Source organism: Cygnus olor, chromosome 14, assembly GCF_009769625.2.
Source record: "Cygnus olor isolate bCygOlo1 chromosome 14, bCygOlo1.pri.v2, whole genome shotgun sequence".
NCBI classification, from domain to species: Eukaryota; Metazoa; Chordata; class Aves; order Anseriformes; family Anatidae; genus Cygnus; species Cygnus olor.
Window position 1 is genome coordinate 15,857,097 of NC_049182.1, and position 27,804 is coordinate 15,884,900.

The following is a 27,804-nucleotide window of genomic DNA, read 5'->3' on the forward strand; positions in this document are numbered from 1 at the left end:
GGCAGGAGGTCAGTCATACCCTCTTAATCACTCAAATGCAAAATTCCTGAGATAGTTCAAGGTTAAAAGTCAGGAAATGGGAGTTAAGGCTTCTCACAACATTAATTTGCCTGCCAGCCTGTGTATCCTGCATGCTTTCCAGAACTGATTAAGCAGAAAAAGATATAAAAGAGTAAGGTACAACTTGAGAACAGTGCAGTACTACTGAACTAAAAGCATGCAAGAGTTGGAATTTAACCATGCAAGTCATTCAAATGCCTCTGGCTTTAAACAGCTGAGGCCTTTTTTTTCTTTATTGAAGTCTGCCTTCAGTTCTTCCAGGATCAGAAGCAGTCTTGCCACCTGCACAGCCTGAATAGATTAATTAAAATCAAGTCAGGTTTCTCTTTCACTCCAAAGTTTGACTACTCTGGAAGAAGGGGACCCTTCACTTCACAGCAAGGGGTAAATTGGCTACCAAACATCCAGACCAAGTAGTTAGACTAGTTTCTTGACATATTTTGGAGATTAGGAACTGGAAGGTTTGTCTCTGTTCTCACAGCCTGCACTCCTACTTCTCTGAAAGGCTGCCTATACAGTGTGGGTGGCAACAGTTTACATTGGCAAGATGCCTCAAGATAAAGAGGTGTATAGGACAGCCTTTTCCCCCCAGTACAGACAGCTCCTATACTAGGGAACCAATAGCTACTGACAGAAAAAGATAAATATTTGAGATTTTGACAACATGGAAGTATTGAACAATTGCTCTACCTCAACATTCAGGAACACATTACCCACGGATGGCAGCAAGCACTCAGAGCTCAGCAGCAGAGCAGGCACAGGGCTGCCCATCTGGAAGCGGTTTGTGGTTCAACCCGCAATCTGAACTCAGCAGGCATTGTGAATTTTCACTTCATACAGGGTCTAGATGGTGATTAAAAGCCTTAAGTCTTCAAGAAGCAGTGCACATTGACATATTTCTACCAGCACATTCTATCCCTACTGTGGAAAAGAAAACACAATGACAAAAATAGCCTGAGCAGCATTGCCAGCTCCTGCTCCCTTTACTCACATGCTGTTTGCAGGGGGAAAAAACAAAAGGTAACTTCAGGATGGCATCACAGGACGCATCTAGACTACCCAGTGCACCCAATGCACAAACCAAGCACTACTAGGATGGAAGCATGTTTGGAGAGGGGCAAGGAAGCACAGGAAGCTGTTTTTACATGCACATAGGTTGTACACTGCTCCCTAGTTTTCCTCCTACCAGCACCAGGCTAATTGCTGCCTCAGTACAGCAGCTTTCGTAGGAATGTCTGCCTTTTTTTTTTTTTTTAGCAGTATAAACTTCCTTATTGACTTATGTAGCTCCTTCACATTCCCCATCCCAACGGCAATGCTAGCAGGCTCTTTGTTCTGTATCACCCACAAAATGCAGCCTAGGCAAGCAGCAGGGCATCACCACAGCCTCGTCTGTTCTTCGCCCACAGGCGGATCTGCTGCAGCCACTTTGTTCAAGGCATTGTGTGAAAGCAGTTCTGGAAACATTACTTCTCTGCTCCCTCACTCAACAGCAGCTTGTTAGCTCTGAAACCTTGTCCAGGACCGAGTCCAGCTACACAGAGGATACTGACAATCAAGGGAACCCCAAAGAGGCTGGGCACATTTGGAGGCGGACAGGGGCTCCCTTAATGCTTACATGAACTCAGCACTACCAGGTATGAGCAGGAATATTTCCATCTGCATCTAGGAATCAGAGACACCAGTGAGGATGATCTTGGAGCAGCAGAGAATACAGAAGAACAAAAATAATTCATGATGGCTTTCCAATCAGAAGATAAAGAACACAACAGCTAAGCATTGCCCTGCAAACTACACCTTTCAAGAGGGGCAAATCAAAATTATTTCAAACCCATATAAACAACTCCTAAGAGCATCACCACAGAGTTTTGTGGTGTATGTTTTCCAAGAAGTTAGTTTTTAAATTAAGGAAGTTACCATTAACACAATTAATTGTGTCAGCATAAAGGAAATGCACTGATATGGCTAGATCAGGACTGGAAGAAACTTCCAGGGAAAACAACCCTTTCAGCATTGCCTGCCATACCACAGATGAAGCACTCCGTCTCAGCTTCCATAATCTCTCACCCAGCACACCCACCCTCCTGAAGCAAATGCATGCAGCTGGCTTTTGCACCAAGGAGCAGAGAAGCAGTTACATAGCACCTGGCCGACACATGCAATGACTGCTGGAGCACATAAAGCGGCTGGAATTCGCAGTATCAGCTTTCCTACCTACTACCGTCGTTATTAGTGTTGATGCAATTCCTCCTTGATTCCTGAAAAGCCATACTGGATTTAAATAATAAACAGAAATGTCAGAGCAAGAGCAGCTATCTAACACTACCACGGGAGAGTAAAGCTTTAGGGGATAAATAAAAAGCATAAGATAAAAGCACGAGGCTAAGAAGAGGTTTATCACCTCTATCATCCTGAGGAACAAAGCCTCGATTTACCCAGCAGTAAGGCTATGGAAAGCAGCAGCTCCAGGCTGCGCGTGCAGACAGAACCGCACAAAGCCCAGAACAGCCCTGTTCCACCCGCGGCATGGAGTCAATACAAACCAACAGCTGTTGAAGTTTGCTTGCTCGTTTGAGGGCAGCAAGAGTGAGATTCACATTACCAGATGAGTTTAATTGATTTGCTCTTATAAACATAATTTAATTTATTTTGAATGATCCACAATCAATATATTTTGCCAACAGAGTAAATCTGTGTTCAGGTGGAAGCTGTAGAACCCTTTGCACTGCCCTTGCCTGCCCATCTCATCCAGCTTAAAATCCACTTGCTGTCCTTCTGCCGGGTCCGAAGAGGCACAGGCAGCCTGCTGGAGGCCCGAGTACCCGGCACAGGGAGAAAGACCACAGTCCTGGTGCACAGAAGCATGGGACAGACATCCAGGGACCACAGCTCAGACCGAGAAGGAGCAGGGATATGGGGTTGGGTCAGCATACATTCAAGACTCTGCAACACTGCCACAGCTTTCTAGAAGACTGAGAAAGGGGACAGTATTCATGAATTTACTACAAGTCACACCACATTTTGAGTTTTACCTTGTCTCCTGACCAGGATGAGCAGTCACACTCAGTATTTAAAGCATTTTAAGACAAATCACAGAAGCAACATTTGCCATTTTTCAGAATTTGAGGGAAGACTCCTTAAGAAAATTAATTTCCCCAAACCATTCACAATCCAAATATTGTTGTGAGGAGCATTATCCAAGGCTCCTTATGAGCACAAGCTTATGGATTCAATCAGTATCAATTGTTCCAAGAAGATGGGAATAGAAAGGTCCAGTAGTTAAGTATGAAAAACGAACCATACCCTGATCACAAATTGTAACCGGCTGCCAAAAAAGCAAGGTGCATCTTTAAGTGTGTGTGCATGTGGGTGTTAAATTGTCATCTGTTCCAAATGGAGGAACCGACACATTTTCTTGTAGAGGCGTTGTGCAGAAGAGACTGCTGCATGCTTTGGCCCAAGGCAGTTAACCAAGTTGCTACCTAATGAAGCATATAAATTTTTATTTTTTGAAGTGCCTGGTCTCCTGTAGGACCCTACAAAGCTACCAAGTATCAAAGGCTTTTTAGCTATTCCTCAGAAGTGCACAGCATTTCTTACCAGTAAGTGTGGACTCAGCATAAAAGCTTCATTACCGCTGCTCACGTTTCAGTTCTAGCTCTGCGCTGAGAGCACATCCACGTCTCCACACGAGCACCTCGCTTACTACACACCACAGCAAACAGCAGTGCTGGTGACCCAGTGTGTGACTGCAAGCTATGAGGCTGGTAAAGGACATTACCAGAAACTGAGACACACTGGAGTTCAGATACAGTGCAGCTGCACCCAAAATGCAGGTGGCATCCAGCAGTATTTTTCCCTGCCACCCAGCTGCCTTGCTGTATTGAAGATATTTGTGGGATCACACACAACTTGGTGCTATTTCCATTTCTTTCTATCTGTTTCAGCTGACCTCCTAAAAGGAAGGCAGTACCGCAAACACTGAACAGGGCTGACACCTTATTTCACACTAAAGGGTAATATTTCGGCCTAGTGTTGGCTGGCTTCCTATCATAATTACCAAGTTCCTGCTTGGTAACTGGTGGCTAACCAGCAGGAGCAAGCCCATTTCCATCTCCCTGAGCAGAGGCCACACTATTCAGTACCAGCTGAAAACAAACTTCCAAAGATCATTAGCACGTGTCCAAATTCCTAGCACACATCTCAAGTAAAAAAACTGGTAAGTCTGATAAGTGAGAAGACATTTCCACCTGAGTGCTGTAAGGGAAGCATTTACAACGAAGCCATCTAGCAAAAACACTAGCAAACATCTGAATTCCTTTAACAGAATATACCACAGAAGCTCGCACAGCCACAGAGAGAGATTGCTATTCTATCCCTGTAGAGGAAACAAACTGAATTTTAAGTATCTGTTCCCAAAAATGTAGGGCAGTCTTAGCTCTGAAAGTGCCACGGTCACAGTCAGGCTGTCACGATGCTCGTTGCCTCAAGAACGCAGCATTTATCACTTCACAGCACATATTCATAGTAGTAGTAAGTGCTGATTTCTTTTCCATACTACAAGGCTTGTTTTATCTGTACTCTGAAGCTATATGCTTTTCTGGGACGTGCTTCAGGATTAAATGAAAAAAAAAAAAAAAGGTTTTAGTAAAAGGAATCTGTTTGCAGGGAGTGCAATGCCTTAACCTGAGCCCCCATGTGACTGTATCAGAACACGTGCTGGTACAGGGGAGGGAGGGAGAATTGTGTCAGCCCTACAGCATCAACACATTGGCAGCTGAGCCAGGGGAATAGCTTCTTGCTCCCATAAAAAGCAGCTCTCCCACCTTCCACCCTACACAGCCTGCCCTTGGTCCTCTCTCTGCAGCTCCTCTCTCCTATCATACCCGCCAAATCTCTCCCACTCAGTAACACAGAGGAGTACCCAGACTTTAATGGGAGCTAATTCACAGCCGTGTTACCAGGACTGTCAGCACTCAATAGCCACCAGCAACAAGGAGAGGGTCAGGAACAGCAAAAGCACCGGGGAGGAAAGCACAGCCCCCTTGCTGGTCATGCTGAGCTGTCTGGCTGCTCCCCAGGTTTCTGGGCACCCAGCTCCTGGGTGTGCTTCATCTGCACAGCATCTGATTAAAGCTGGTCTTCTCAAGTGGCCCAGCTCCTCCAGCTGCCAGGCTCGGCCTTGCTAACACCTCTAGGCTCATTATGACTTATAAACGAGGAGCACAACAGTGGCCAGCTTTAGAAGCAGGTCCCCCAGACTTCCACGCAACAGCAGCACCTCGCTGTGCTGCGAGGAGAGCCGGGCACCCTGCAGCCACCTCCTGCAGGATGACCAGGAGCCGCTTGTGGCGGCCATGCAGCCCACTGCGCACAAGAACATGCTCACTGGCTGCACTTGGTCATCTCAATATGGATTTTCAAGGTCACGTTCCCTTCCCTCCCGGCTCCTCCCCGGCCCCGGTGAAATCCCAAGCACGCAGCCTGAGGCTCTGGCACGTGTTCCCACCCCGCACGCCTGCTGGATACCAGCACAACCTGTCACCTTCCTCCACAGCAGCCAAGCCCCGGCTCCCCGGGTGCAGAAACACCTTACTCCTGGGAGCAAGGCCGCAGCTGGGCCAAAACCCAGCCAAGCTCGAGGGACCAAGACAAGGGCTTTAGTCGTGCACTGACAGTGGGCCCATTTTCGGCGCTGCCGCCTGCAGGCTGCCCTGGACAGGGCACTGCCCCTCGCCCAGCAAGGCCAGGACCTGCAGGTGCTCCTCCTCACCCCGCATTTCTGGGCACCTCCTGGAGAACCGCACGCGGTGCCCGCGCACAAGGCGAGCTAATTACACCATCTGTTCGGCGTGCATGCACGCACCACGGCGCTCTGAGTCATTAGAGCACGGGATTTATACTTCACTGCACGCATCTTGCTCTTTGTGACCGTGTGCCTAGATACAGCCGAAACGAACACAAGTATCTGGAATGTCTGCAGCTCGCTGGCCAGCCTATCTGAATACAAAGCTGGGCCGTTCGAGAGCCTGACTGGCTGCGTGTGACCCCGGTTGCACATCGAGCTTTCCCAACCGTGCTCAAAACCCCTTCTCCCCTTCCTCCCCCCACTCCCAGCATCTGAGAATAGGGTACAGCGCAGTGTTTCAGCCGTACGTTATAAAAACGACTTTAGTGAGGGGGAAAAACAGGCGGTGCAGGTGATCCTGAAGACAAAGAGCTCGACACCCGAGCCAGCAGCTCTGCCCGCCTCAGCGCGGCTTCCCAAGGGTTTAATCCCACCCGAGGCCCCCCCGTGGGGTCCCCGTTCCTATGGCAGCAGCCGCTCCTCGCCGCTCGGGCTGGTCCTCGTCCAGCGCTTGCCAGATGGACAACGCGCGGCACGGCAGCCTCCCGAGGGGCCGTGTCTCCCCTTGGGTCATTTCGTCTTCGCTTGCCAGCACTCAACCCTGCTCCCACAGGTTCCTGTAGGGCCAAAGCTGTCTCCAGCAGCGCCGTGCAGGTGCCCGATCCCACACCAATGGCCGAGGTCAATGAGAAAGGCACAAAGCCCCCAGGCACAGGCAGGAACCCACCTGTGCTCAGCACTCCGCTTGGGTGTCGTTTTACTGGGCTCAAGCACCTGGGTGGTTTTTATATGAAAATTGACAGCAATAGCTATGTTTTCTGTGGATTCTATGACGTTTCTGACATTTCTCTCTTTTTTTTTTTTTTTTTTTTTAAGAATTTCTTCTGCTGAGGATTTCACTTGAGCCTCTCAGATCTCCAAGTATCTGATACTACCTGCAGCGAGTTCTGTCCCCCTAATCCGACTGGCTTCATCCCCATAGCATCGCTCCATCCTATGGCAACCCCTTTCTTAAGGGATCATACACCTATACCTTGACATCACACTTCCAAAGGGATGTGCTGAGCACTGGACTTCTCTGTTTTTACCTCCTATGCTTTGCAATTTAGCCTAATTATCATTTAAAGTGAACTCCAAATCAGGACTTGAAGCTTTTGGTGCACAAGGCATAAAACACTGTCCAGGGGCTTAGAAATAGCCAAGCTAAACCACATCCATTTCCACAAGCTTCCCTTCCCCACAAGTCAGGGGAAGCAGCAGAAGGCACCAAATCTTAAAGAATTTCAAGTTTCTTATGGAAGATACGAGCTGGTCAAGACAAGCTCCTAGAATGAAGCCGAGACCCCACAAACCTAGTGGGCTATAGTAGGATCTTCCTTTAAGCCACATCAAGCCGCAGCACCTGCTTGTCTACAACAGATGTACTTCCTTCCTGTCAGCTTCCTCAGTTAATCCAGGGGATGTATCCAGGAGACACCGGTGCTGATAACCCCATGCTCTCCCACAGCATGAGCCCTGCTGGCACAGAAGCCACAGAGCCCGGTGGTGGTCTGAGGCACCAGACGTCTCCCTTCCCTCCCTCGGGGTGCAATGTCCCAGGCCACCACCAGCGCCTCCCCAAGCAGCATGCACAGTCCCAAGAGGAAAGGGATGGACGCAGCCCCGAGCCACAGACAGGGCTCCCAGCGCTCGCTCTTCTCAACCCCCGGCACCACACAGCCGTGTCCTGCCTGACCCAGCCGCAGCCTCTTCATAACCAGGGCTGTCAGAACACAGCCCTCGCCCTCCTCAAGGCCCATGACCTAACGCATCCCAGCTATTAGTCTCCACCTTGCTTTTTAAATCCAAGCTGTGTTTAACCAATCCTACATGGCACTTACAACACCCAGATCTGGGCTTGCAAAGCCACCCTGCGAGCTCACAGCTCGGGATTTGCTGCTCAGCCCAGTACCTCACCACAAGCACCAGACTGACATGCACCTCCTGTGCCAGAAATTATTTCAGCAAATAGTTGTAACCATCACCAAACATTGATCTACATAAACATAATTCTCAATACGTCTATTAATTTACTGATCAATTACCTACATTTACTGATCAATTACCTAAATAAATCATCATTCATAGTTCAGTTAGTCTGCAAAGCCCAAGTTGAAATCCTCTGGCAAACCAAATATTCCTGTTGACCTTGTCTAGTCTAAGCGAACCTACAGCCTGACGACCCAGAGAACCAGCTCGCTATCAAGTTCCCAAGTCAGTGATGGATCTGCAGAACTATAAAAAACACAGACCTTACCAGCAGAGGTCTTTGAACACTCCTCCCTTCTTCCATTAATCGTGCCCTTTTATTCCACGTCCTTCTAGTAATTGCCAAATCAATGGCAGAAACACAAGCTTCCACTGTTCCAGACCAGAGAAGACAAAGGGCAGTGATATTGCAGAGACTGCAGTGCCTGGGATGAATGAAATCGCACTGAAATCCCAACAACTTTTTTTTCCTGACGCACTAAGTGCTTTGCTGGGTTCCTGGGCAGCCACATGCTGAGCAAGGCCAACACGTCGGCAAAACGGCGCCCTCCAGACCTGCACACTGCAGATCCGGGAAGGACATCCAGCAAGCAGCAAACACCCCGTCAGGTGTCACCTTCACAGTGTGGGAGCAGATGGAATTACAACCCACAGCACCAAGAACACATCAGTCTGATATTTAGGCTGTCTGCTCTGAAAGACAAACCAGAAGCGGCACCGCTGCCCCGACAAACCCTGCTTGCTGCGAGGAACTCACCTGCCAGGGCAAGCAGTGCCCCGCAGCCAGGAGCAAGCTCTTCTGCCAGCACATGGACAAGTGGCTACGAAATCGTATGCAGTGTCTGCTGGTCTGCTGTGCTCTGGAGATAGATCCAGAGGCAGCCACTTATGGTTATTAAAATAATAAAAAACACATCCCACCCAGCCTTACTCAACAGAATTATGCAGACAGCGAGTCTAGCAAGCAATGTCAGGAGTAAAACAAGCAGCAGTGCTCACTACAAAACTAGTGAGATTTATTGATAAATTAATCCCTTTATTCTTCCTCACTTACATACAATAGAAATAGTCACAACAACAACTCTGCAGCCTCACCGTAACGAGCAGCAGCATGTTTCACACATCAGCCACTTCCCTGTCTGCATCCACCTTGGGAAGTCAAAGACTCACCCGCTCAAGGTCCTGTTAAAGAAGGACTAGGTTCATTTACCCCAATTTTGTCCTTTCTATGAAGCTAAAGTAGTAATTTACATCCTTCAAGTACCGAGTGCTGCATTTTGGCCTCCTTACATGACTAGTCACCAGCTCAGACGTTACGATGCTCTGACACAGCAGACGGCAAGGAATTCTCAGTGCTCATTGTAAAAGCAACAACTTTCCAGTTACCTAGAAACGCTCCTGCAAATCAACTCCAGTACAGCTTTGTAGAGCAGAGCCCCCAGGCACCAACAGGACATCACCTCTGCTGGCGGCCTCCCTGCTCACTATGTGAGACAGCAAGGCGAACCCGGGTCTTGGCTCTCCTCACCAAGGAGCAGAATCTGCCTAGGACCGACTGAGAAAACAAGCAAATAGACTGAAAGGGCACCTGGTTACACCTGTGCAAGCCAGAAAAAATGCATATATAGTCCTTAGTGAATTGAGTGCACTGCCCTGCTTTCTCATTCCTTTGAATCAAGGCATCCCAGAAGCAGGCTGTAACAAAACAGAAGCAGGAAAGCTAAATCAGACCTGACTTTCAAGGGACTAACCTCAGTGGGTTGGAAAGAGCACTGGAACTTTGCTGGCTTCTTCCAGCCACCATGGACGTGTTTTATTTATATGTGCCTCCCAATTAAAAACTGAAGAGTGAAAGAGAAAGAGCTCAAACACCTACAGGGAGGAGCATTTCCAGGATGAGCCATGAAGACCACCAGGGACGGGTGCAGTAAGCAACACACACTGCTGTTCCAGATAAAAGTCATGGTGCTCTGGGAACTGGCTGTAGCAATATGAACACGTGTCATCATGGCAATCCAGTGCTCTCTGGCTGTGCAGCCAAAGCAGCTGAGGACCCTACCCAGGACACAGCCCTGGTACTTCCAGCGGTGCAGGACCCTGAGGAAGGTGAGGGCAGGCGTGCAGCATGCATCAAAACCACATGACAGGTCCCCAACCCCTCTCACCTACCACACCGGTATTAGAGGCCTGTGCTGGTCTCTGTTTTTCTTGCACCAAGCCTGCTGGTTGGTGCCTGCTGCTGTTCCCCTCGATGGTGTCATTCGGTGGGGCTGAAGGGCAAGGTGAGCCAGCCATAGCACCCCTAACCCAGCATGGCTCATTGGCCCTAAGAGCCCAAGTCACAGGAAACAGCTTTCCTACAGCAGTGTTGTTCTTCCCCTCATGTCAGAAGTTGAGCACAGTCTGTAACACTTCAAGGCTTTGAAAAACCAAAAGCATCAGCAACAGTAAGCTTTTTTTGTGTGTTATGTGAAGATCCAAGGCTCCATCCTTTAAAGGTGATTCACTTCACTTAGACAAAGGCTACTTCTTTCCAACAACAGCACTCCCCAAGCTATATTACTCATCTGCCTCTGACCTTATATACAGGACATGAAAGTTTAGACAATAATATTTGACATGAAAATCAGTTGAGAAAAGCATCTTACCAAGTTTCCATGGTTTTCTTACCATGTTAAGGTTCACAATGCTTCTTGCAGGTCTCTGCTTCACATTTTGTTCATGGCTTACTGATTATTCTAATAAAATAACACCCAAAAGCACACTAAAAAAAACCCTATTAATAGAGTGAAAATTAGAGCATCAGATCTATTACACCACCCGGCCTTTCCCCTCCACTGGAGAAGCATTAGAGCCTTTGGACATCATTTCAACAAGAAGGTTTAGTTCTAGAGAGTTTGCAGTAAAGTATTTAATCGCTAAAGGATTTGCAAATTACACATGAATATGCATGCAGCACTTCTCACCATGACATAAATCCCATTGTATATTTATGAATGGATTGCTTTGCCTCTAGCTTCTATATGTATATAAACACAGGTTTTAATCTTCCCTTCCTCCCTCCCTTCTTTTTAAGGAGGTGCTTGAACAAATTTGCATTTTCGGAATCTATTATCTACAACGTATTTCTTGCTTTTTTTAAACCTCTGTAAATCTCCTTCTTCCATAAGGCAGAATGCATGCTTTATGAAAGGCTTTAAGCAGCCTTTAAGCACGGCCATAAGAGAACAAATCAACAGTGTTACACAACTTGTGAGAGAGAAAACAGGAATGGCAACCACTGTGGAGAAAAAAAGTATTAAGTGGGGAGAAAGGAACTCTGCAGCTCTCTGCAGGCTTTTTGCAGCCACCATGGACGTACTTTATTTATATGTTCTTCCCAAGGAAAAACTGAAGGGTGAAAGAGAAAGAGCTCAAACACCTACGAGGAGGAGCAATTCCAAAACGAGCCATCAGGAACACCAGGGACGGGTGCAGTAAGCAACATGCATCGGAGTGGTGAGCAGAGGCATGATGTGACAGGTTACTATCCTGCCTCTGAATGCAAAAATACTAGCTAAGGGAACGTAAACCCTCCATAAGCATCTAGGAAGCAACACAAATACTAAACCTGCTATTGCAAAACCCTTAGTTCTGATGTAACTCCATTATTTCTATACCTGTCATCAGGTGTCTGGACTGGCCATGAAGCAGCAGGATCGGAACAGCACTTCAGCCTGATAAGGTGCACGACTGTCATTCAGGAGGGTGTTGCCACACATCTACCTAACTACTTCAGGGAAATAATTAAAACAACGCCTTTAAAGATCTTTGTTAAAATGGTTTAATTTAGGCTATTTCATTGCAAATCTATTCTGCAATAAACCTGATGGCAAAGAAGCACTTACCAACATACAGCACTCAATCAGAAGCAAGCGTCACAAGCAGACTTTCATGCAGAATGATTACAGGTGTGCATTACAACCACTTGCACTCTTTTCATTCCTGTTACTACACAGCAAACCTCTTTGCACTGAGTTAAGAGCACCAGCTGCCTTCCTCTTACAAGGATTTGGTGTCACTTGGCTCTGCTTGGAAAACGGGAGCAGCCGCTGAGTCGCAGCAGAGAGCACAAGGGCTCCTGCAGGAACACGACAGAACATGATCTGATACGAGAAATTCCTCCTACCCCCAAATAATCACTGCCTGTTCGCACGCCTAAACCAGACTGTAAGCTGCAGCATGCTCGGCTGCTGTCACGTCTTCCTCTGGTAATAAGCTCAGGGAGAAGATCCTTGGAAAGGAAGAATCATGACTAGTCCCTGAATGAAAAACCATAGCGACTGTACCTAGCAAGGATCATCATCCCATCTAAGTTGCTGAAGATGCCACCAAGTTCATCAGAACTACCACCCAAAGCAGGAGCCTGCATCTGGGAGGCAACTAGAAAATAAAAGATGGTGCAGTTGGGGTATTAGCTACAGACTACTGGGCAAACAGAGAAATCAAGATGAGAAAATACAACACAGAACGTTTGCTCTACGGATAAGAGTGGCATTTACAAAGATGTGTGAAAGCAAGTTTGAGTGGAGGACGTAACTGTGCGCGATCTGTTCTGCTGAAAATCTGTCTTGGCAAACTGAGATTGTTATATATACAACCCTCCTGCAAACAGTCGAGCCAGGTTCCTAGGCCACACACTCTTCCCTGTCCTCCCACAGATTCTTCTCCTAAGAGAGAAGGAAAGCTTAAGAAGTGGGAAGTTATGCCCAAGGACTATAAAAGATCAAACCAGCAAGCAAGATAGTTTCTGTGCCTTAAGAAAGTATTTAGATTCAGCTTATGCTTTTCTTAGCATCAAGCAATGAGAGACCACGACGGCAGAAACCTTCTAAATTTAATTATTAGTGAGCCAGTTGCATGAGGAACTAGCAATGCTATCAGATCTTCTCTGAAGAATTACCAGATGGCATATGACAGGACACCTGCCTTTATGCAGAATTACAGACCATCCCAACTGCCTGCAGAGCAAGCCCTCACCACTCTAACCAAGCTGAGAGCTGCAGTTTATTGCAGAGCACACCAGGTGCAGCTGCTCTTCAGTAAAAGTAGCTGCCCAAATCCAGTAGCAAAACATTAAGGTGGAAGAGGACAGACGTTTCTTCAAAAGATGGAGCACGCTGAGCAGGGCGTTGACGAGCTGACTTGCCACCAGAACTGACTTCCCACCCTTTAGTGTTTCACCACGAAACACCCGCTTGGACAGCTCCTTGGATCCAATGCTGCCTCTCACCAAGACAGTAAAGAAGGAGCTTCTTCATGCAACAAACAGCTTGCAAGAGGTGTCACCGGCAGTCTCAGCTGGGTCCTGTCCCCCTTTGCTATCAAAGACAGGGGGGACAGAGGAGGGGAGGAGCAGACGAAGACTGCTCAGTATGGCAGAGCAGCAGTGACAAAGATGCAGGTGAGCACCGAGTCTGACATTTTCTTCTGAGAAGGTCAGGGAGGTTTACAGCTCTAATGCCAGCTTTGTTATCACTCAAGTCTTTCCAGCATTATATTCTGGCCCAGCTTCATAGGTTGAACTTCCACAAGGAATTGCAGTTTATTAGACTTCAAGGGAGACTTTGGAGAAAGACGGCAGGAACAAGGGGGATAGGCACCACTTCAAAACAGCATGAAAGGAAGGATGTTCCAACACTCAGTGTAGCACATTAGAGGAAAACTAACAAGCGTTGAGGAGACATAGATCACAGAAATCACACAGTGCCACAGCAGCAGCTTGAGCTCAAGCGTGAACTAAAACAGGGGAATGACAACCGTAACAGACGAAAAGATATCACACCAGTATCTTACACAGTAGGTTCAAGATAAATCCAGAATCTCTTATATTCATCGTTTAAAAGCGAAAAAAAAAGATAAAGTTAGGAAGTTTAAGGTATCTTGCAGAACCTCAGTGCCACAAGAAGCAAGGATATAGTAACAGCCACAATGTTTCTTCTTCCTGCATATGTAGGTTAAAATAAAGACAGAATAACACTCATGGAGAAGATTTAGGATAGCAAGGTGATCTCTTTAGCATATCAATTTGCACTCTTCTATAAAACTGGAAAAATTCCTTCTGGAGAACTGCCTATTAAGCAGCCTAAAGCCTGCTACTTAAGCTTCCATATGAGAACTAAATAGTCAATGCCCTGTCAAAGCAACAGAACATCTACCTTTGATGCTTAGATCTTGCATAGCGTGAAATACCAATGACATAAGAAAGGACAAATTGCAAGCCTGGCTTACTGCCTTGCTGACTGAGAAGATATTTAGGGTAGCTGGATGTAGAGAGAACTTCACAGAATTTCAGAAAAATCTAAACAAGTGGCTGAAATGACAGCTGGACTGGAGAGATCAGATCTTGAAAAATGATGACCATCATACTGAACAGAAGAGTTGAGCCTTCTTATCCTCTGCAGGGTTAACACATGCTGCTAATCAAATACACCTGAGCATCACCACATAGAATGCTCCCACAAAAAAACCTTTGTTCAAAGTACTCATTTGATTTTAAGTTTAACCTTGCCAAACTCTGCAATACAAAAGTGTTATTCACGTTAAGTTTTTTTTATTTTTTTTTTAATTTAAAAAACACACTTCGTTATGACAGCCTCATCTGGAATGCTATATACAGTACAGGTGATCCTAAATTAGGTACGTCTTACAATTTTGCCTTTAAAAGGCTTATTTTTCATGCCAAGTTCTCCCTTGGGAAAAGTTTCCCTCTTTGCTATGCAGGAATTTGGTCAGAGCAACAGCATCCCATGGAGCTGCATCGCTACCTCTAGTACTGTCCACCAGACCTAGAGAGCATTGGGAGAAATCCTAAAGAACACTGATGCCATTGCTGTGGGAGCACCATGGCAAGCTGAGGCACTGCATTCCCACCAAAACAGATGTCCTACATAGTAACCTAAAGATGGAGATATCAGATGTTGAAGAACCGCAACAGCACCACCGTGCACAAAGGTTGGACCGGAACAGCCAAAGCCCGTCTAAAGAGCACTGCAACCATCCTGTAGCTGTTAAAAACTAGAGCAGCATCACTAAGTGTGGACCTTACCCTGTGCGCACAGTTAAAGTAGCACTCAAATCCTCTTCTAGATCGACGACAAACTGCAGAAGCACAACACGCACGTGGCCTTAGAAATCCTTATTGACTTGAAGTGAACCCTCGGAGCTATACAGGCGAAATTGGCTGAAGGTTTCCCCCTGCGTAAAAGCGGCAGCAAGGTAAGCAGCGGTTTCAGCTTCACTCATGTGCACTGCTGTGACATGGGCAGCAAGGAGCCCGCTGCCACCTGGCACACCTGCCACACAGGGCAGCGGCCATCTCGCTCCTGGGTGCCGGTCCCCAGCCCTGCCCTCACCTGCGCGTCTCCTCCCTTGCACGGTGCCAACTGCAGCTGGCCAAGTGCCACGTGCTCTGCCTCCCACGGGAGGGAATTTCACCAATCCTCCGAACAGTCCCACCACCAGGGCTTCGAGCACCCAGGGGTGCAGGACAGGCCCCGCACCAGGCCAGCAGCATGCCCGCTGGCAGCGGCCCCGTCGCCTCATGGAATCAGAAGTTGCACCTGACAGGAGCAAAGCTAACCGTGGTTATCTGCCCATAAGCACAGCTTTGTAGGGCAGCTTGGGGGCTACCAAAGCTGTCCCATGCTGCTCGCATGGACCAGATCACCACGGCCGCTACTGCTGGCCCCACGGGCTGCATGAGGGGGAGGCAGCTGACAGCCCCTTCCCCAGCGGGGATGGCTCCGGGCCGAGCACAAAAGCATTAAGCCAGTTAGCAGTCACATAGGAGAGATCTGCCAGCAGCCAGGGGGCCGTTTAAGCAATAGTTTCACTTTGACTTGAGTTCAAAATTGTTGTGACCACTGTCCGCCTCAACTCTGCATAGAACTGGTATGAATGACTGCTTCGTGCAAATCAATACTGTTTATTGCATGCTTTAAATCAATAGCTTTCCTCCACAGAGTAAATTCTTCTACAGCAGTGATTAGACATTGGAGGAGAACTAAGTAGTTTCACCAAACAATACCATTAGTCCCAAAACATCAGTTTAGCATCTCAGCCAGAAAGCACTTTACCAGAACTAATTAATCCCCACAGCATCTCTGTAAGACTGAGAGCGCAATTCATCTTTTTTTTTTTTTGTTTTGTTTTTAAATGTGTTGGGTATTTACGTTACAGAACGTAGTGGCTGGGGTGGAAGCCATAAGTACTAGAACAAACAGAACAACCCAAGCCAGCAGAACACATCCAAAAGCATGAAAAAGCCAGAGAACACTGACAGCTGCAGGATTTGGCTTCTTTACATCTTCCTGTTACACACCAAACCTCCTGTGAATACCCAAAGAGTCTTCCAGATGTCACTTGACTGGATGAGTGGCAGTGAAAAGCAGTTATTATTCTATTGGGAGCAGTTTTGTCTGTTGTTTGTTCAGCCAATTATCTATGCATGCAGCTTAAAAGTGGGGGGAGCAGTAACCTTAGGCTCTGTGAACAAGAACTCTGGGTTTTATTTGAGCAGTTAAAGCTAAGCCTTCATTACCACAAGCAAAGCACGTAACCTTACTGAGCAGGTCTCCTGAATGGCAGCCAGCCAGCAGAAAAGGTATTCCTCTCTAAGGAAGTGGCTGATCTACGTAGCTTTCAGATCTGTGTATGTGGCAGCACTTACACACCTTCACCTGACTCTGCCTGGCTGCTGTCACCCACCAAATGAGCCTCTGCTCATTTATTGTTCAGCCAACTCGGCCTGCTGGTGGCATGGTCCATGCCACCAGGCTGAGGCCACCAGCCACTGCACAGGAGAGCACCAGCAATACTTGCAAACCATCTTTAGGATCTCTCACCCTCTTTTTAGAACGTGTGATGCTCTCCCATGCTCGACACAGCCACGTGCCACATCAAGCCCAGGAGGTGTCGACCCTGGCAGGGACATCGGCTGCGTCTCGCCACGCACGCAGAAACCACACCGTGAAGTAGGCACCCTCGGGAGTGCAGACTGCAAATCAATCATTTACTAATGGGCTCCTCGGGCACCGAGATAAGAACCCCTGCGGCAGGTCAGTGACAGGACTGCCCCCAGCTACCTAGCACAGGTCACTTCCTCACGTACAAGTTACTTCATTAAACAGGTTGTGGGTTGTTTTTTTTCTGACAAGTCTCTCCATGTCTTCCAGTACAATTTCTGGCACAAGCTAGAAGAATTAAAACCAGATTTGGGTACCACAAAGTTTGTAGCAAACTCATCTTTCCACAGCTGCACTAACTATGAAGAAACCACTGCAAATGACAACTTGAGGACACCGTGCGGGGCTGCGGCAGGTGAAAAGGCCCCCTGCCTGTAGAACCTGGTCAGAAATCACAGCAAAGCCAAGCACCTCCAGCGCTGGCAACACCTCCCCAGGTGTTTACCTCAGCTGAGGGACAGCCTGGCCAGGTGACAAACGTGGGGCCACTGCACACGCACATCCTTGGCAGCACCCCCAGGTGACGGCCACAGCCACCGTACCACCATTACCTCCTGCCCTGCCACTCGGCCCCAGCCATGCCAGCAAGCCTTCTGCACCACCAGAGTCGGGATCAGCTGTTTCTATAAAACAAATCCAGACAATAACACAACATTTTCCAGCCAGAGAAGTTTCACCCCTTGCAGACACAGAATTTTACTCCAACAGCAGCAGCTCAAGCAGTCCCCATCAGCACTGCTGCTGAGCCCCAGCCCCAGGTGGACAACACAGCAACAACCGATTCTCTGCCATGTCTGTACAGATGACTACTTTGGCATGAAAATAGATGACCTACATGGAGATGAAATTGTTGATCCCCTTGTCAAGGAAGTTTCCAGTCTGAGGCAGCATCACTAACTTTAATTTTGCATCAGAAAGACTGACAGCTTGTTGAGGACTCCTCTCGTGAGCAAAATGACTGTGCCAGAGTAGAAGATGAAGCTCAACCTACAAATTTCTAAACAGTGTGATTTACAGAGATTTCTTCAAAAACAAATCTAGTCCTTTAAAACTCAGAATTCCCCAAGATACATTAAAAAGCTGCTGAGCTGAACAAAGCTATCCATTTTTCATTTTTTTCACATTCCATAGGGAAGTAAGATCAAATGGGTCTTTCGGTAGTTCTGAAGTCACTGCCGACATCCTCTCACACAACATACCTGTGTATGTACCACACCTGTAGCAGTGCATACCACGCCTTCAGCGGTAATGATCTTATTGAGAAGCATCATTCCTGCTGCCCCCAGCCACCCTGCGGAGCCTGACGCGAGTTCACGCCACGAGGAGAGGAAGCACAGCGCCTCTGGCTGCTGCAGCCTCTCCAGGCACCAGCACGAGGAGCTGCTAACGCCCCATGCTAAGCTGAATTCTACCACAAGCTTTCTCTTGTAAATCTTACAAGAAAATCCAAAGTATTTCTCATAACTGAAGAGGTCTCAATGATTTTGTCTGCAAACCGCTTTTACCAGTTACAGGTGCAGCCAGAATTGATTCACCTTGGAAGACTTTTGGAACTAGTGAGTTAAACCAAATGGTCACAATAATCCTCCTTCCTTCCTTCATCTCCCTACATACTAGCACTTATATAAACCCATTAATTTCCACTTATTGTGGAAAAACGTCCTAAGAACAGCACCAGTCCCACACATCAAGACATCCGCTCCCAGAGATGGCACTCAGAATGACTACAAAGGCTGCATTTCTGTCACTCGGTCCTGTGCTCAGGGAAAACGGTTATCGCTGGCTTTTGGATATACATTGAACTGCCTGTTCCTTATAATAAAGGATCTTCTATTTTGGGGAAGGTAAACATGAGAAAGATGCAGGATCACATACATCTGACAGGGTGTTGGGCTAGCTATCAGTAAAGAAAGGTAACAGCAGGCAAGGCAGCAACCTTCAGCTGTGTGACCCATGCTGCTGCCCATGATGAAAGACAAACCCACAGAATGCTTCGAGATTTTTTTCTTCTTCTCCTTACACTTACTGATTTCCACCTGCAGAAAAGTACGGCTCCTTTTATTCTTGATGCTTTTCAGCGCTCTCCCTTCAAGTCCTTTTATTCTCGAGAACTCCCACACTTGGCTAAATTTAGCTTTATTCTAATGACTGTAGTTATGCTATAGGGACATAATCCAAATAGTAGACATCTACATAGGAAATGTTAGCATGATGCTCACATTTTTAATTCCTTAATACAGGAAGTTCAGAGACCAAGCGCACAGAGCAGACTGGGCATGGAAAGCTTCAACACCAGAATAATGCAGAAGAGACAAACCATTCTGCAGTGTTTCACATCAAGCCTGGAAGGCAGACTTAGCAGGGCACAACTAGATGATTTTGTTCTCTCTATATATAACAGGCCCAGCTTTTCTTCAGTCAGATCCCCAGGCTCAACAAGCTTGCATATTCATGAGTAAACAGGTGGCCCTAACTTTTTTAGGAGCACAAAGTATTCTATATGTGACAACACATACATTGACACATATTGGCCCCAAACCCTGGCAAACCTCTCCCCCCTTCTCCTCTTTACCAAAGTTCTGCTTTGTGGGTTCGGAGTGGGAAAAAAAACTCCATATGGAGTAGGAAGATGTCTCAGGGAGCAACTGCAGAATCTGGGCTTTCATTTAATAAATAGCTCCAACCCTTTATCAACAAGAGCCTTTGAAAAATGAAGGGACACCAACTGAGGCACTACTACTTCCCAGAACTGAAAACACCTGCTGCTGCTTAGTAGCTTCATCAGGCTTAACTGACAGTGCTCCTTTTTTGCTATCTCTCACCCTCAACAGGAGTCCGGTGATTGGGGTAAAATGAGTTCAGTCAGCTCCATCTAAAACAACCTAGGAAAACTTGCTTATACCACCATGCCAGGAGGAAGAGCTTGAGAACATAAGAACTGGAGAATGGGGTGGGTTATCAGGCATCTTCAGGAAGCCTCAGGGTGGAAAGGCAAGGAGAAGACAGAAAAAGCAATCCTCTTCCAAGACAGCTTGGGGCAGATCGGATTCCCTTAAACAGTGTAAAGAACCCAAGGACAGAGCACCCACAGGCATCCAGATACCCATCTCTAACCCCGACATCTGATGAAAGCAGAAACCTCATTTGGGGCGCTCTGTTGGTGCAATTCCTGATTCACTGCAATGTTTAAGCACAGCCAGCAGCTGCTGCTCATGTTTCTGAGACACCATTCTTACTTCCTATTTGGTAACCAGTACAGCACCCTACAACCCCAGCACATCCTCAGTGACAAGGAAGCAGCTGGGACAGCGCTCTGCTGCATTTTACCAAATGACATGTGCTGGTGAATGCCTGAAAGATCAGGCTTGCCTTTAAAACTAGGAATGATGAATTTCTTCCCCTAGCTCGGTAAGGCTTGGCCCCCTAGTACACTGTATCCAAGTCCTGAATTATCTAATTTAAAACAAACTCAGAAAAAAAAAAAAAGTAATCTACTCCAGCTTCCTTTGACATGAAGAAAAAACAGTGTTTTTTCCCACCTGGTCACTAGAACTACCTTACACCTTATAAACCCAAATCCTTCCTTACAGGACACCTTCTTGATTCTTGTGTTACACCATAACACAGGTACAGTACTGCTTAAGTTACAAAATTCTTCTTATGCTTTATCTTTAGATGGTTTCCAAAAATGCTGTAAAATCCACATGCTTCCCAGGTCTGCCTGCAAGTCTGGCAAACCCTTAGGTGGCAGAAGGAACAAGTGCTCCCGCACGCAGTGGCTTCAGCCAGGCTTTCAGGAGCACAAGCATCACTCATCTCAGTGCTGTGAGAGAGCAAGGTGCTCCTGGGTGGCGGCCACTTTGTACCTGGCTAAGTCTAACAGCCCCTTTTAACAACAGCCTATCCACCAAGGTGGTGAAATGAGCTACAGGAGAGCTGGAAAACCACCCAACCCATCGATTTCACCACTCACTTCACACAGCCCACAGCCCCACTTTGACACCCGTGAGCACGACCGCGTCCAGGCCGCTGCTGCAGTACCCTGCCACGCAGCCCTCAGCGAGCGGTGCCACTCCACCTGCAAACCCAACACCAGCTGTTGTCGCAAAAACAATGGGCAAGCCTATGCCCTCAAGCTAGGTGTTATCCCTGCTCGTGTTTTTTTCCACTAAATTAAGCTAGAATGAAAGATTTAGAGAAGGTTGAAAACCTGCATGCCCTGTCTTTAGCTACCAGTTGTTGCTCGCTAAACCCATCAGGTGTTGTAAAGGTACACTCACACTGAAACCTTGCCACTGAGAAGCAATGGGGTGCAGAGCAAGTCCAAAACCATATATCTTCCTCCACATCCCCGAAGTCTGCAGATTTACAACTGCGTTTCCTGGTATCTATTGCTTTGTGCTGGGACAAAGACACCGTATATAGCATAGCAGGAAACGCACAAAACAACCTCTCCGCTGCAGCAACTTTACAGATTCTTCCAGGCTTCAGAATACTGAAACTCACAATACACTCTTGGATGATCAGTACATAAACCCAAGCTCACTACTGCAACTATGACTCGAGCTGCTCAGAAATTCTTATCACCTGATTTTCACAGACAGTACTAATTAGTTGAAAGAGAAACTTTTTTTTCCTGCAAGTAGAGCAGAGCATCTCTGTAACTGATACAAGGACACGGTCCCACAGGTGATGGGGGAAAACTCTGACACAGTTCTTCCAGTGCTGGACCAATGAACTCTTCAAACCTTGAGGATTTTCAGAGAGGCTGGGGAATGTAATTCAGCCTGTGTTCTCGGTAGCACTCCTGGAAGATGACTCAGATGCAAAGCTCGTCAGGGCCATGTGTATTCAGGTGTATTACTATGTGCACAACAAATATGTCATGTGATAGGACTTATCAAAGTATGCTTGAATATTCTCCTTTAACGGTGGTGAGCAGTCAACATTTCTGCGATAGCTCAGCACACACACATGCAGAAGGCATCCATTCAGCTGATTCTGTCATCTTTGACTCACTAACCAAGGACACAGCACAATTTTTATAAGCCACTATTAGCCCTAATAAATTTCTCTCGTCTTCATGCTCTTTAACAAAAGAGAGATGTGAAGAAAGCATTCCTAATTTAAGCTTGTATTGACTTTTATCAAGGTTAAAAAACACACCTTGAAACATGTTCTCAGCTTTCAACCACAGTACTGAAACACCAGTTTAAAATGCGTTCCAAACCTCCAGCAGTCCAACAGGTTACATTTGTGTACAAGATACACAAGGATTATTCCTGGAATGCAGAACACTCCTTAAAATCCTGTAAAATCGGACAATCATTCACTTCCTTGCTCAACAAAGAGCCTTCCCCCGTAGGTCTGGAGAGAGGGCAAAGGACTGGCATCCCAAAGAGTTGGACACCCCCAAACAATGGAAGCCCGTAAAGAGCCAAGTGTCGAGGCAGAGGGAAGAAAGCATAAACAATCCAAAAACCAGGCTAAATACCCTGTAACAAGGAAAACGCTCGCTGTCAGGTGGGGGAACTCTCTAATATTTACCCACACGGAACTGGGTGTTCAGCGCTTGGAACTTCCAGCTCACCGCGGTGGACTTCTGAGTGGTGTGTCCGGGAACGTCACCGGGACCTTCAGCCGGCAGCGCGCTGCATGTCAGGTTCGGAAGCCTCTGATTTGGGCAGGGAGCTAGCACCGGGCCGAGTTACCTGCGCGCCTCCTCACTGCGGCTGCCTCCAGCACGCAACCGGGACGCGCCGAGACAAAGTGCTGCTGGGAAACCAGCCCGGCTCGGGGCAGCACGCCTCGCTCGGTGCCTTCACCCACTTTTTAAAGCCAGACACCGAGGGAAAGCGCCCACCTGCACCCAGCGGGACCCGGGGGATCCCCCGGGGGGCGGCACGCAGCGCGCTCCGCGGGGACCTCGCCGACCCCCGCGCTCCGAGGCCGCGGAGCGCGGCCCCCCCGGACCCTTCGGACCCCGGGGCTGGAGCCGCGGCCCGGGGGCAGCTCCGGCCACCCGGCCCCGCAGGTGCCCAGCTCCGCGCCCTGCCCCAGCCCGGAGGGGACGCGCCCCGGCCCCCCGCCCCTTCCCCGCAGCCCACCTGTCGCGGGGGTCGACCCAGCTGGTGGTGCGGCTGCCGTGGTCGATGTAGTACACCTTCCCGTCGTAGTCCCGCGCCTCCTCCCAGCCCGCGGGCAGCGGCAGCTCCTTCCGCGGCATCGTCCCCAGCGCGGGCCGCGCCGCCCCATGCACGCAGCACTCCGGGGGCTGCTGCTGCTACCGGCGGCGGTGCGGAGCGGGGCCGCGGCCGGCCCAGCCGCGCAGGGAGGCGCCGCGGGCGCTCGCACGCCGGCCCCGCGGCGGGGGCGGGCCGGGGCGAGGCGGAGGCGGACCCGGGCGGGCGAACGCTGAGCCGGGGGGCGCCCGGCCCCTCGCCCCGCCGCTTCCTGCACCGCCCCGGAGGCGGGCGGAGGGCGGCCGCAGCGCCCCCTGCCGGCGGGGCAGCGCCGGGGGCGGCCGCATGGCGGCGAAGGCACCGGGGGAGGACGCGGGGGAGGCCCCGGCGGCGCCTCGGGGACCGCGGGGCGGCCTCGGTCACAGCGGCCGGTGCGAGGCAGGGTTGTGTCGGTGTGAAATGAACGCGTGCGGGTGGCTCTGGGTGGCCGGAGGGATCCCGACCCTTCCTTTCCCCAGGCCACAACCTCGCGGTGGCCACGCGGAGCCACTCGAACCAAGGGCGGCCGTTTTCTGAGGGCTGGACACGGCTTGGCTCTTGCTGAGGAATATCATCCAAAGTCTGCGTTTTGGTACCGAACGCTCAACACGCCAGTCTTGGTGGGCTACCAAACACCGAAACGTCAATGTCAAAAGCTGCGATAATGTAGTACCAGTCTGTCGGCCCCCAACAGGTTTTTTCAGGTGTCTGAACTGAAACAGGAGGAAAAATGCATTTAAATTTAATTGACAGAAAATAAAAGCATTTTTTTCTGAAATACCTCATTTTGGTTAAAAACTCGGGCATTGTTCAACCTGAAGGAACCATATTTCTGTGAGGGGTTACCGTATCCTTCCAGGAAAAAAAGCTCTTGCCCCTTGCCCACACCCAATACTGTACATCAGTTTTTATTGGTTTCCAAAGGACAGTTTAAAAAAAAATATGTTGAAATTGAGCTTGGAAGAATGGACTGTTTCACTCTTGCAGTACCACAGAGTTTTTATTTTTCTCCTGTTTCCCAACCTACATTCCTGAGGAACAGGGCTGGGAGCTGTGGTGCTGATCAAATGTCAGGGAACTTCAGTAGTCAAACTGAAAAAAGGTTTCTGACATAGAAGAAAGTTAAATTCAGCCACCTTCTGTCAAAACCTTGTGCAGGTGATTCTGAATTTGAGTCAGATGTTAAATTTCAAGCTACCTTTGCCATGCTATTCATCATCAACAGCATTAGTAAACATAACACGTTCTTCATGCTATCCTAAGCACTGAAAAAAAAAAGAGTCGCATCTCCCCATTAGCTTATTAAGCAATATTACTAGTTTTTAATGAGCTCATGGAATAAAATTGTGCATGTAAGGGAAAAAATCAAGAAAGCATAGTAAGACAAGGTTGAAAAAGGCAGGAAACCCATGTGTGACTCCCAACGGGGAGGCTGCCCCCCAAGCAGCCAGTGCTGCCTGGCTGGCCTGCACCTTGCCTCGGGGCCGTGGGACCAGTGCGGGTTGGATGCGTTGGGGCAAGGCCTTGGGGGGGGGGACCACTGGCTGCCTGGCTGCTCCCCACCGCATGCACCATCACCAGCAATTTGTGTGCCCGTACCAAGATCTCTGTCTTTCAGCAAACAAGCTTCCAGCGAGAGAATAAATCCCTATCAGTGACCTCCATGTCCTGCAACACTTTTTTCAACTAAACCAAATCAGAATCTTATTTATTTATTTATTTGTTTGTTTTTATTTTTTTTTCCCAAAACACATGCCCCCCCGTCTGTGCAGGAGAGCCACGTGCCCCCCATGGCACTGCAACCTTCTGTTGGGATTGCTGGGGCGGCTGGGCCTTATTCCGCCTGGCAAGCACCCTGTGGTATGTGCAGGCAGGGAACAGCCACTGTGCATGGCCTTGGAAAGCGAAACCTGCCCAGGTGTCAGTTCCGGGGCTGTAAAACACCTGTGTGACACTCAGACCACAACAGGCTTGCCAAACCCTGCTGCAGACACTACACAGACACTCCCATAGTGGCAGTGTGCACCCAACCCAGGGCCAGGGGAGTAAAACACGGCCCCACTGGTGGCAGCCACCAGCTCCAGCAGCGGGGCTGGGAACATCAGCTGGTGGAGAAGAACTGTGAAGGGACAGGTGCCGGTGTCTTGGGAAGTGGCCGGGTGAGGGACACTGAGTTGGCTCTGGTGTACTGTGTGCTCATAGCAGGGCTTGAGGCACTGCAGTAGCTGTAAGTCTGTCCTACCTACTAGGACTATTCTACTCTGCTCACGTGACACCCCACCTGGAGCTCTGCTTTCAGCTCTGGGGCCCTCAGCCTAAGACATAGACCTATTAGAGCAGGTCCAGAGGGGGCCACACAGATGATCAAGGGGCTGGAGCACCTCTCCTGTGAAGAGAGGCTGAGGGAGTTTGGGTTGTTCAACCTGAAGAAGAGGAGGCCCCATAGAGACCTTACAGTGGCCTGCCAGTGCCTAAAGGGGGCCTACAGGAAAGCTGAGGAGGGACTCTTTGTCAGGGGGGTACAGAGATAGGAAAAGGGGTAATGGCTTTAAACTGAAAGAGGGTAGATTTAGATTAGATATTAGGAAGAAACTCTTCACTGGTGAAGAGGCCCTGTCACAGGCTGCCCAGAGAAGCTGTGGATGCCCTATCCCTGGAGGTGTTTAAAGTAAAAACTGGCTGGATGGCCAGGTCCAGAGAGCAGTGGTGAATGGAATGAGATCCAGCTGGCAACTGGTCATGAGTGGTGTTCCCCAGGGCTTGGTGTCAGGGCCCATCCTCTTTAATATCTTTATTGATGATTTGTACTCTGTACTTGGCTTTGTTGAGGCCATACCTTGAGTACTGTGTTCAGTTTTGGGTCCTTCACTGTGAGAAGGACATTGAGGCCCTGGAGCACGTCCAGAGCAGGGCTACAAAGCTGGTGAAGGGCCTGGAACACAAGTCCTATCTATGGGGAGCAGCTGAGGGAGCAGGGTTTGTTTAGTCTGGAGAAGAGGAGGCTCAGGGGAGACCTTATTGCTCTCTACAACTACCTGAAAGGAAATTGTGGGGAGCTGGGGATCGGCCTCTTCTCACAGGTAACTAGTGGCAGGACTAGAGGGAATGGCCTCAAATTGTGCCAGGGGAGGTTTAGGTTGGAAATGAGGAGACATTTCTTCTCAGAAAGACTAGTCAGGCACTGGAACGGGTTGCCCAGGGAGGTGGTGGCATCACCGTCCCTGGGGATGTTTAAGGAAAGATTGGATCTGGTGCTGAGGGACATGGTTTAGTGGGTGACATTGGTGGTAGGGGGATGGTTGGACCAGATATCACGAAGGGCTTTCCCAACCTTAATGAGTCTATGAAAGCCAGGCTGGATGGGGCTTTGAGCAACCTGGTGTGGTGGGAGTTGTCCCTGCCTATGGCAGGGGGTTGGAACTGGATAGCCTTTAAGGTCCCTTCCAACCCAACCCATTCTCTATGATTCTACAGGTCTCCAGATGATGGATCCAAACCCTTCTCAGTGCTGGCACAGGGCACAACATGGGCAAGGGCCCTGAGCCATTGTGCGTGTCTGTGCAAGCAGCAGCAGGGCAGGGCCCGTCTGTCTGTCCAGCAGCAGTTCTGCAGGAGCAGAGCAGGGACGTGCCCACCACAGGTTCCCCAAGGGGAGAAGCCACTTGTACCAGCGATGGACAAAGTTCTCCAGGGTTCCCCATCACCACACATCTACAGATGGCTTGCAGAAGCACTCAGCTTCATCCAGACACAGGCTTGACCTTGGCTGGTGCAATGGTGCCATTTCCTGCACTTAGGGAGGATCTGAACCCCCCTACAGTGGTGGGAGCAAGAGGCTGACCACTGTGCAGCAGCAGTGGTGGTGCTGGATGGGCATGGGGGCACAGCCCTCTGGGGTCAGGCAGCACCCGGGGCAGCCTCACTGCTGCAGCAGAAAAAAATAATAATAATAAAAAAATCCAACAAACCCCACCTAGTTACTTTACAGCACAAATCAGAGACAATTGAGAAACAAGTGTCCATTTGAAGTGGCTTAGTTTCACTGGGAAAATAACAATTGGCTGGGACGCTAGGGATCACTTCATGCTTTAGTAATCCAATAGCCACTGTATGGCTGCTGCTCGCCCCCACCCAAGTGGCCGTGCAGTCCCCAGCTTTGCCAGTGGCGTGGCCACCCACCCACGTCTCGAGGGCCCCCAGCACTTTGCTCTCCAGTGGGGTGAGATCTGTGGCCGCAGGAGCAGCCCTACTTAGCTCCTCGAGGCACCAGGAGGGAGCCCCGCTGCCTGTTGTGCCCTGCGGGTGCATGGAGCAGGCGGCTGCCACAGCTGGGGCACAGCAGGGGCTGGCCACCCCCAAAGGGGCGATGCTGTGCTCAAATGCGGGGCACCAGCTGGCGTGGGCAGGGGCGTGTGGTGCCACTATGGGGGCTGGAGACAAGCAAGCTGCTGCAAGCTCCCCAGGACAGAGATCCCTGCCTGGGCCCTGTGCCACCCTGCTAACGCACCTTCTTGCATGGAAAGGAATTTTTGGATATGTGGCACTGCAATCCTCTGCTGCTGGAGCCAGGTTGTAGGCCAGGGCAGCTGTGACACCCACTGCAGAGGGGAGTGCGTGGCCATACCTTGTCCCTCCCTCTCGG

General features: G+C 49.1%; 1 protein-coding gene and 1 long non-coding RNA gene across 5 annotated transcripts in view; one reads left to right on the forward strand and one right to left on the reverse strand.

The window, feature by feature from the left end:
- WWC1 (WW and C2 domain containing 1) overlaps positions 1-23,301 on the reverse strand; it is a 70,569-nt gene extending 47,268 nt beyond the window's left edge. The window contains exon 1 of one of the 4 annotated variants that reach the window (XM_040573398.1): positions 23,049-23,301. In XM_040573398.1, the coding sequence (XP_040429332.1) occupies positions 23,049-23,167 (119 nt within the window). In that variant the 5' untranslated portion in view covers positions 23,168-23,301. Of the gene's footprint in view, positions 1-9,031; positions 9,189-11,595; positions 11,694-15,023; positions 15,056-23,048 lie in introns of those variants that run through there. The other 3 variants (XM_040573401.1, XM_040573399.1, XM_040573400.1) reach the window with 3 other exon arrangements.
- Positions 9,320-13,822, forward strand: LOC121077832. Its single transcript, XR_005824331.1, has 3 exons — positions 9,320-10,042; positions 11,321-11,458; positions 11,606-13,822. It is a non-coding gene; the product is annotated as an uncharacterized LOC121077832 (long non-coding RNA).
- Positions 23,302-27,804: the final 4,503 nt, after the last annotated feature.